The sequence below is a fragment of the Danio rerio genome, chromosome 15 (assembly GCF_052040795.2).
Source record: "Danio rerio strain M-AB ecotype USA chromosome 15, GRCz13ab, whole genome shotgun sequence".
Classification (NCBI taxonomy): domain Eukaryota; kingdom Metazoa; phylum Chordata; class Actinopteri; order Cypriniformes; family Danionidae; genus Danio; species Danio rerio.
Genome location: NC_141035.1, coordinates 35,570,001 through 35,580,997, shown reverse-complemented (window position 1 = coordinate 35,580,997; position 10,997 = coordinate 35,570,001). Strand labels below are relative to the sequence as shown.

The 10,997-nt window shown below is 34.7% G+C and overlaps 1 protein-coding gene across 10 annotated transcripts in view; it reads right to left on the bottom strand.

Annotated features, from left to right (window-relative positions):
* Window positions 1-2,960: 2,960 nt before the first annotated feature.
* Window positions 2,961-10,997, bottom strand: part of postnb (periostin, osteoblast specific factor b) — a 28,993-nt gene continuing 20,956 nt past the window's right edge. The window contains exons 16-22 of one of the 10 annotated variants that reach the window (XM_087282498.1): window positions 9,548-9,593; window positions 9,440-9,454; window positions 9,111-9,335; window positions 7,008-7,052; window positions 6,629-6,670; window positions 6,485-6,520; window positions 2,961-3,800 (exon numbers count right to left, since the gene is read on the bottom strand). In XM_087282498.1, coding sequence (XP_087138624.1) covers window positions 3,778-3,800; window positions 6,485-6,520; window positions 6,629-6,670; window positions 7,008-7,052; window positions 9,111-9,335; window positions 9,440-9,454; window positions 9,548-9,593 — 432 coding nt within the window. In that variant the 3' untranslated portion in view covers window positions 2,961-3,777. 10 annotated transcript variants of the gene reach the window in all.

The window sequence follows — 10,997 nt, the reverse complement described above, 5'->3', positions numbered from 1 at the left end:
TCCCTCGTCATATCCTCCGTGAAACGAACTCCGTGGTCGCGGCACACAGATGAATTTTTAGTAGACCTCCAAATTTCGTCCCTGTATTTACGCATTGTGAACTGCACAATCACTTGCCTGGGTTTACCTAACTCCTTCTTGCCAACTCGGTGCACTGTGTCAACAATGTCTTCTAATTTATGAATCAAATGCGGAGCAATTTCAGCGATCATGGCAATCGTTTCTTTACGAGCATCCTCCTCGGGCTTCTCTTTCATCCCGTTGATCCGGAGATTCCACCTCCTTTTATATCGCTCTAGCTCTGACGTTCTGCTCGCCAGGTCTTTGTGTGATGTTGTTAGATATAGGAGTGATTTGCTCGCTTCTGCACATTTTTCTTTGCAATCTTTAATTTCAGCGGCATTGAATTCAACCGCCTTAGAAATCTCTACCACCATGATACTGTTCTTTCGCATCTGATTCGCCATGTCTTCTAACTGTTCATTTTGTACGTCAAAACGAGCTGTCAGTGATGTTATGGCTTGCAAGAGAGTTGCGTTAGTGATGTCATCATCATGAGGTTTTAGCTTTTTTTTATCGTTGTCTTTGGTCGGGGTGAAATGGGATGCATCACGCCGTTTGTCTGTTTTAGCCGTCTGTACCTCCATTTCTGGATCTGAGGCCGCGTCCTTCACTGAAGTGATGTATATCTTTGGGTGGGTAGTCTGCTGTGAAGATTTCGGCATTTTGACGATGTTAAACACCCCTGTGGTGTTTAAATGTTGTTTTAGGTAGGTGAAGATGAAAATTTTTTGAATTCTAAAGATAAACTAGAAGTTTCGCTAGGCTGCTCGGTGAAAACGCATGCGTTCAGCCCGCCATCTTGTCCCCCTCCATTGACACTGATGAATGACGAAAGACCCAATAACTCGCCCACGTCATTCCAAACCTTTTAGGAGCGCAAATCCCATCCCAAGTATGTAGAGTAATTTGTATGTTTGTAGGTCTTCACTCTGCTCTGCAATCTGAACTCAATCGTCAGCACAATTTCTAAGTAACGACAGCAAAATCGTCAATAATTTTAGTAACTTTTGCAGCACTTCACAAGGAAGATCATTAAGGACCTGCTTATTAAAATCTAACAATATTACGTAGTTTACTTAAACTTGCATCAAATCTTTAACAATTGTTTGGTAATTGTAAGTCTAATTGTTTACTTGTGTTAATTGGTTAAAAGCACTCAAAAGGTGAAATGTTTTGTTTTATAGACCACCAACCAACCATATAGTGTCCAATCAATGGCTCTCCTGAAGTGTTATATTATATAATAGCCAACACTACATCATAAAAGAGGCTGACAGACCTGTTTGCAATTTATTTTCAAACAGGAGGAGTGATTACAATTCACTCAATAGGCTGGGTTGAGATGTAACATTATAAAATAAGTTAAATTATTAATATTATTGTTTTGCTTTAAATTTTGTATTCAACACTTGAGCTTTCAGTATAATTGGTGTGTGTCTCTGTGTTACAACGCTGAATAAAACGTGCAAATGTGCAACTTCAACTGTTGAACACAATTCGTGTGTGCAGGATTTAGAGGCTCGGAGGACAGGTCTGAAAACAGACTGCTTTGGCTTTGAGCTATTGGGATACTGAATACATTCAAACAGTTCAATTTTGCTTGGGGTTGGGGGTAACATTTCAAGGATGTCCCAGAGTTGTAAGCTCAACTTACACTTTGCTCACCTTCATGTTATTTACATTAAGTCAAATATGTGATATTACAAATAACATTTTACCATGGTATAACTTTATAACATGACAAGACTAAAATGAAGTCAAAAGATTAAAACTAACAGACATTAGTTTTTGTTATAACCCGCTTGAGCTCTTTATTCTTCAGCGGATCGGAGCACACACCAAGTTGCATGGTGGATCAGATTTATATGTAAAAATGTTATAAATAAATAATGCAATTGCATTGTAACAGACAGGTCGCATAATGACAAAAACAATGGCTTTACAATCACTTATCCTTACAGTGCACTTTATGAATATAATTTATCATTTGACAAGATGTAAATAAAAATAATCATGAATTTCTGTCCACAATCCACACTTGGGGCACGGATATCAATTTTGGCAGTATTTACTTAGATCTAAGCACAATGGTTTCACATATTTCCTTATTTCAGTGAGGGTAATAATGAATTTATGCATGTGCAATTATACCAGTAAATATTTACACCTCTGATGTTAATAGATACTGTATAAGTTTGCACAGCTTGTGAGTACAGTGAAGAAATATCTGTGTAAGGGTAACTTTTTGTAAATTTCTATAGCTGCTTTGGTAATGCATTAGCAATTACGAAGGTTGATCCAGGGACTAATAAACGTATAGACTGAACACAATGTAAGTCCCTTCGGATAAAAAACATTTAGCCAATTATGAAGTATTTCATTTGATCTAGAGATTTTTTTTTGTTTTCTTCTCTATTTTCATTTCATGCATATAATAAATTGAGATTTTTGAGAATTTGAAATTTTAATTGTAATAAATTAATTACAGATTGGATATAAAATATAATCCAGATGCCTACAGTACATGGTAAAAATTATATGATCAATTACTTCTGACAACATATGTTTTAGGTCATTGCAACTTATTAAACTAAGTGAATCATGTTTTAACTTAATATTATAAGTTACACAAGCTGTTTTAAGTCAGTTTAACATAATATAAGTTCAATGGACTCAAAAGGTTAATTTGATTCAGCTTAAAAATGTAAGGCAACCAGGATTTTTTTACGGTGTTGGTATTCTAATCAAGTTTGTGCTAACCATTTTTCTTACTGAGCATCAGTCTCAGAAATTAATTCCTGTATGGTAGACAAATAAAACCTTGAGTTCATATGACATAAAGAAACTTGTAGCTATGTGAGTGTGTGTGTTAAAAGGTAGTGCAAAAACTGACACAATTCCATGTCTAAAAGTTGAGTTTATTATGGAATTTGAAAATAAATGCAAAGGAGCCAAAACCTGTTTAAGTCAAATTAAATTTGAATTGGTAAAGTGAACATTCAGTTTGAGATAAAAGGATTGAGCACATCTGTCCACAGGTAATGCAAAAAAGGAGACACACTTTACATACACAAACAAAACACTAAAACCGTGAAAATGAAAAACAATCAACCCTCTCCACCACAAAAGAAATACAAAGAAAAGGTTTTAGATTTGAAAACAAAACTTAATTCCTGTCAGTATTTTAGATTTTACACCATCTAAACATGAGCACCATGAAATCATTGTCCATGCAACGGTTAAACCGCATCCCAGAAAAATACACTCGTATTTCTGGTTTAAGGCATCTGTTCCCTGCACCATGTATTTCGTATGAACATTCTCTATTTATTTACTTTTTTTGATGCCTAAAGAGTATTGATACTCCACATATAAAGGTTGTCCAAATGTTTCTGATTTGATGTAGCATAAAAACATCAGATATTTTATGTATCCTGTCACATAAGAGCACTTACACGTCAAACTGTTTCCAGCCACAGTTAAGAACAAATCCAAAAAAAGTTTCAAATATTTACACACACATGGGAAATTTCATATGCTTGTTTGGACTAAATGTACTTAAACAAAGCAATGAGGTTGTTTCTTTGTTTGTCTTAAACTCAACTCCAACCTAATAGGCTCTGGATCATTGTGCAAGTAAATGAAGGAAGTATATGAAATACTCTTCAGGCCTTTTTTTTTCTTTTGCTTGTGCTCACTGTGTCTGCTCAAGTTCTAGGTTCTCCTCCGGACGCCTCCTAAAAATAGAACAACAGAGATGATCAAAACTTTGCTTTTGCACATTAATTAATTTTATTTGTCATCAGCAGCCAAAACATATCATGAAAAGCAATTAATTTAGGTTAAGGATAAACAATATACATATTTAAGAGCCTGATCTTATGAGAGGGTGCTCGCTGCAGAGCCATTTGAGGAGAGGTGAGCTCCAGAGAGGGGGAGCATGAGCTGTCGCTCCTCCTCCTGTAAGCTGTTTTAATGCGTACACCAACCCCACCCCTAACCCTACCCCCAGTGACATCACTCGTAGAAGAAGTGCAAAAAAGGTGGAGCTCAAGCTTAAGCTCCCCCTCTCTGGAGCTCACCTCTCCTCAAATGGCTCTGCAGCGAGCACCACTTGGATCTTATGGGCACTGAACCCCGCCCCTAAGCCCAACCGTCATAGGGGGGTGAAAAAATCATACTAAATTATACCAATGAGATTGTATGAATTCCATTAAATCAAAAAGTTACAAATTGTCATGATATTTTGTTGGTATTTACACATATATAGCATTGCACAATGTGATAGAGCATTACATTTATCTCAGGAAGTTTTTCAGTGTCTGCTGTTTGTTTGAGAAGCATTTGCACTGTTATAACTCATCAATTAATTATATTTTACTTAAATTTAATAATTAATATCTTGTTTTTTATGTATGTTTAAATAAATTTTAAAAATACAAGCCAAAAATTAATTATCTTTCAACAAATTTAAGCATAGTAGACATAATATAAAAAAACATTTTTGCCTAATAATCTAATAATAAAGAGCAACTTGAGTTCTCAACCAAAAATGATGGCGCAATTCAGTTTCAGGGAAAAGTTACTTTTGAAAGTAATGCATTACAATATTGAGTTACTCCCCAAAAAAGTAACTAGTTGCGTTATTGCTTATGACAAGTAATGCGTTACATTACTTTCTTTTAAATTCTTTTTTTATTGAACATTTTTGATTGTGAACAAAGCTCGAGATCCAGCCAACAAAAAGTAAAAGAAAATTAAAAATATTGCAATAATAGGATTGAAACATATCTGATACAGTCTTTCTCATATTTAACCAACATTGTACAGTTTTCTTACTGACACCATTTATTTTGGCTGTGGTGTATTCCAAACTATTAATGTCCAGTAGATAGGGTCTCCAGGATAGATCAGCTGGAGTCTTTATGTTACTTTTGCGTGACTTTTTTGGACCTGGCTTAGGCTTAATCTGTTTTATAACTTGTAGGATTTTTTATAGCCATATATATTATACAATTGAAGTCTGAATTGATAGCCCCCCATTTGTTTTTTATTTTCTTTTTTAAAATGTTTCCCAAATGATGTTTAACAGAGCAAGGACATTTTCACAATATGTCAGATATTGTTTCTTCTGGAGAAAGTCTTATTTGTTTTATTTCGGCTAGAATAAAAGCTGTTTTAACTTTTTTTTAATTACCCTAACCTGCATAGTTGACCTAATTAACCTAGTTAAGTCTTTAAATGTCACTTTAAGCTGTATAGAAGTGTCTTGAAAAATATCTAGTCAAATATTATCTACTGTCATCATGGCAAGGATAAAATAAATCAGTTATTAGAAGTGAGTTGAAAAAATCTTCTCTCCATTATTCAGAAATTGGAGAAAAATATAAACAGTGGGGCTAATAATTCAGGGGGGCTAATAATTCTGACTTCAACTGTATATAGCCTAAAAATTCATTTATCTTGAAAAAAAAAAACACATTAAAAAATAATAATGATGGACAATCTTATCTTCTAAGAACTTCCTGACCTTGAGCTATACGTGCCATATTTACAGATGAATGAAAGTGTAAAGCACTGTGTTAGCTACTTTTGTACTTTTTGTCTTATTAGTGAAGCAAAATCAATGTCTAGTCTTTACCAAGCCAGCCAACATTTCTGTGCAGAGTTTACACATTCTCCCCATGCTCACGTGGGTTTCCTCTGGATTCCCCTGTTTCCTCCCACCGTCCAAAAACGTGCAACTTAAGTTAATTGACCTTTCTAAATTAGCACTATAGACATGCTCCTAGTAAGTAGTCATCTCATAAGAGCAATCACTATCTGTTCATTAGCTACCACAGCAGGGGAGTTCTCGAGATCTACCTGAGCTCAAATATTAACAAATGAAATTAATTATGTAGGAGTAAGTTCAGTGAAATTTGTTCAGTGGAGTAAGTTTCCTTTTCCACAAAAGTAAAGGAGTAAAGTAAAGGAGTAAAAGTAAAGAGAAAGTAAAAGAGGCCATATGGAAGGGCCTTATTCTTTATCCTTGTGCTGCAGAAGGTCTGTTTGACTGTTTTCTCGCAAGTGAAGTGTTCAGTTTTTTCACTAACAAAGTCTGTAAATAGTAAATGCAAACGGCAAATGCGCCACGGTGCAACACAACTGACTCTTAAAGTGAATGTGAGAGGAGACTCTGATTGGTTTAATGCACATTACGCTCAAAACACACCAAGAACTCATTAAGAGCATAAGCACAACCCTGTTAGACCATCCGCCCGGGCACAGACAGTATTTCCATTCAGACGTTCTCTTAATGCTTTTGCACCATGCGCTTTAGACTTTGCACCTAGATCTTTAAAATTGAGCCCTATGTGTCTTCAAACTGAGGAACTTACAAAATCATAATTTTTGTGTACTGTTACACCCTAAAATTTACCTTGCACTCTTCTTGGAGGCACTCTTCTTGTTCCCTCTTGGAAACAGAGGATCAAAAGACAAAAATGTCAGTCATGTTGGTACTATCTACCTTTGTTGGTACTATGTTGATACTATCTATTTTTTGCAAATTTCAGCATCTCACCCTGAATGAATGTAGTGATTCCCTCAGAGTCCTCACCGAAATCTAGTAGGAAAGAAGAAGAAGAAAAAAAGTAACAATCAATAATACTGACTTTATCTTGTTAGACATAAGGAAAAAGAAGGAAAGGGGAAAAAGGAGGAAAAGTTTAGTGGGCCGGTGTTTACTCTGTAGCCAGTACCAACAGTTCCCAAAAATTGAGGAAAGAAAAGGTTCAGTTGTTTTTTACCAGTACCCTTAGCAAAACCAGAACAGAATTCTGTAACCTGAAAAGTGTCAAACTTTATGGGGGGGAAAAGATGTTTAATGAGGAGAACAAAGTGGAGTCGACTGTTAGCGCTGATGCTAGCATGCTAATAAAGGGTTCAACGTGTCACACTACCATAAAGCTCCGTATCGGTGGAGCTGGTGACTGAATATTCAGGACCTGTTGATACAAAACATTAAGCAGGGGTCAATCATTGTGAAATCCAGGGCTGGGAAAGGATGGGTTTCCTGAGGATTGTTGGAAAACATCACATGAGCTGTTTTTTCATAGCTATATTTCCAGTCTTTTGGAGGATCACCAAACATTTGGAGTATGAGTATGACTAAAAAGAAACACATTGCACTTTTGTTCATTGTTTCCAGTGTGTTTCTTCAATTAACAGGCCCACTTTTGTAAAATCTGTGCATTACAAAAGAAAACTCCAAACCATATGTCTAAATTATTTATTGTCTGCAATTGTATTGGTGAAAAGGGCATTAGGGTATATGCAGAGGTGGTGTTTCTTCCCATATTGATAAAATTCTGATGAACGATTAATGTGACTTTTTTCAATTGTATACGGTTCCTTTTACAGCATACATGCTGTAATGTAATTAAAACACAATCAGTTAAATAGGCTTCAGCGTTCATTTAGTTGTTCAAGCATAAAATAAGATGAAAAGCAGGTTACACTCACTTTATCATTTAGGATTTGGGGAGGAGCATCTTTGTGGAAGATTATAATTGGTTTATAAGTGAAGATCTTGGGGTCTTGTGCTCATTTTTTACTCGCACAATCAAATTCAAAGCATTTGACCCAGGCTCCTGACAAATTAAAAGTCCTTTTGCATACTTCTGCAAATACCCTATTGAGAAATTTAGGAGCTAAGAAATGACCACTATGAGATAGTATCAATGCTAATATCATAATTAGTAAAACAAACAGTTAAATAAATAGTATATAATTTAAGCAAGAAGAAACTTCAATAACTGTAAACATTCCCATGTTCTCATGAAAAAACAATCATATTTTTATGTATAAATAAACTGTAAGGATTAATGATGAAAAAGGGGTTTCAGAAATGAGAGCAATATTTGTGTAATGTAACTTTGTTCATTCTTTAAAAAATGCCGCGTTTAATTGATAACATTAAAATGCTGTTTTTCTTGCAAAAGAAACTACTGTCATATTTTTTCCTATGATTTACAAAAGGCCTCCACTAAAATGCCATTCAGTGTAACAATATCTTGTCAGATATTTTTTTTTTACAATAATCATTTAATGCTATCTAATACTTTAAGAATCACAGTAAAGCCCTAAAACACCAATTAATTGTCAATTTAAAATCTTTCTGCTAACCCACTGTGCTTTTACCTACTTATACTTATCCTAAATCATGTATTTACTTATATATTTTGGTAAATTGTATTCATTTAATATATATATAAAATTTAAATGTTGTTTCCATTTTACATACAGACATCCCCGAATAACAGTAGAGGATTATTTTACCATTATAAACATTATTAGAGACATTAGACACTTTACTTGCATGTAAGACACTTTCTATTTTGGTATATGCATTTAAATACACCAACATTTGTAAAATTTATTGATTTGTATTGGGGCAACATGAAGAAATTGTGCAACCCTGCATTTTTTACAGTGTTCTACCTATACACTCAATATATACACAAGACTTTTGCTGATTGTGCAAACTACTTATTTAAAATGAGTTCCTACACAATTGTTAGATTTTTGGTGGACAGATTAATTGTTTCATGTTTAATCCACTTAAGTTTGTAAAAACAATTAAGTTTTTAATAAATTAACTTATTGCATTCATGTTGGGACAATATGAAGGAGTTGTGTGGAACCCAACATTTTTTACAGTGTACACAACATTTGTATAGCATTTAATTTTCCACCGAAACACAGAGCTTTTTAAATGGCTTTTCGGTGTCTAAAAGAAAAGAACAGCAGTCTTAGAATTCTAACTCTCTTTAATGTACATAACATTTAGCAGGCTACATGTATTTAAAAATGAAAATCTTTCTGGTTTGTGTTTCGGTTTGTGTGAATTATTGCAGCTTTGCATTCATTTGCATTAAAAAGATGTTTTTGCAATTACTTTTTGATCGTAATCGAGTAGACTTATTGGCCTATAACCGATGGCTAAAACAAAGCTTTTTACTCAAGTTTTCTAGCAAAGGTGAGTTATTGAACATTATATTCACCTTCAATGACTCTGGTCATACTTGGATCCCCTTCGATGACTCTCGTAACCTTGGTCAAGGATGGCTGTCCTTCGATCACCCTGGTGACTTTAGTGATAGAAGGCTGACCCTCAATCACACGAGTGACCTTGGTAACGCTTGGTGCACCCTCAATCACCCGTGTCACTTTGGTGATGGTAGGCTCTCCCTGGATAACTCGGGTCACTTTCGTAACATCACCTGGAACTGCAGATGTACACACAAAAACAACATTCAGTAAACATTTTCATGCAACATACAGCGCTAATCTAGTTCTGCCATTTGTAATGAGTTCCAGTTGCATTAATTACCTGTAATGACTCTTCCTAAAGAGGGAAAAAGGTGAAATAAATCAATAAAAAAATGTAACTTTTATAAAAAACTGAATTGATTGAAAGTTTTCAATATACAGTACATACTCATAAACGTCAGAGGGATCTCCTGATATCTGTATCCAGGAACAAACTGGAAAGGAAAAGAAAATATGTTACAAATTAATGTACCCATAAATGTATGAATGGACTTATTAATGTGTAAAGTATGTACTACACTTTGTTTTACTCTCTATTGTCAGCAATGTGTTGTTTTAAAGTGCATTATAAATACAATTAAATTGAATAAATCAGTTTTCTGTTCAAAGGGATAGTTCACCCAAAAATCTAAATGTACTCAGTGTTGACTTTTCCTCAAGTGGTTCCAAACCTTTATGAGTTTCTTTCTTCTGCTGAACACATAAGATTGAAAACCACTGACGTCTATACTAGGAAAAATAAATACTATGAAAGCTAGGTTTCCAGTTTTCTTCAAAATATCTTCTTTTGTGTTCAACAGAAGAAAGAAAGTCAATCAGGTTTGAAACAAGTAAATGGTTAGTAAATGATAACAGATTTGTTTTGGGGATGAAAAATCCCTTTAAATGTGATGGCTATTATAATAACTTGTTTTCAGGACTGACTTATTTAAACTCGTAATCTGTTTTAATCCACTGATAAGTAAATCAAAATTACAATAAATATGTAATATAGTGCATATATCCTGAAACTAGCAAGTTTTGAATACTAAATGGTTTTCCTGAAATAAATGTTAAGCCTAGTTATACTGAAGATGTCCAACCAAGCATGAAGGTTAAAAGGTTATCATCGTGATATAGGAGGCCCCATTTTGCCTGTCAGTTAGTATGTGATTTTTTTTTTGTAAGTTCGTGCACTGTTCCACGTCTGGAGATGCATAACTTTGAGGTGACTTTAAGCGAGTATGGATGATTGTGCGTGTGCCGACATCTTTAGGAATCCGAAACAGTTGCTTGATGTGAAGTTCAAACTCCTTTAGGGTTTATTTAAGCCTTGAGGAACAAAAAATGCACGTATTTCATGCACAACTTGTCCAAGGTTTTTAAATTAAAGGATGATTTACTTTATAGATTGCTAATAGTTGTTTGTATAAAAACTCAAAAAATATTGTTGCTGCTTGTTCAAACTACTTATTTATAATGAGCTGAATCAACACAATTCTTGAAAACTTATTTGTTTTATATTCAATCAACTTTAATTTGTAAAAATAATCAACTTAATCTATTTTTGTTGGGACAACATGAAGGAATTGTGTGGAACCCTGCATTTTTTACAGTGTATACCAGTGGTCACCAAACTTGTTCTAGGAGGGCCGGTGACCTGCAGATTTAGCTCCAACCCTAATCAAACACACCTGAACAATCTAATCAAGGTCTTACAAGGCATACTTAAAACATCCAGGCAGGTGTGTTGAGGCAGGTCGGAGATAAATCCAGCAGGGACACCGGCCCTCCAGGACCAAGATTGGTGACCCCTGGTGTATACCGTAGGCTGATGAGAAGTATCTAAAGTGGGAGGT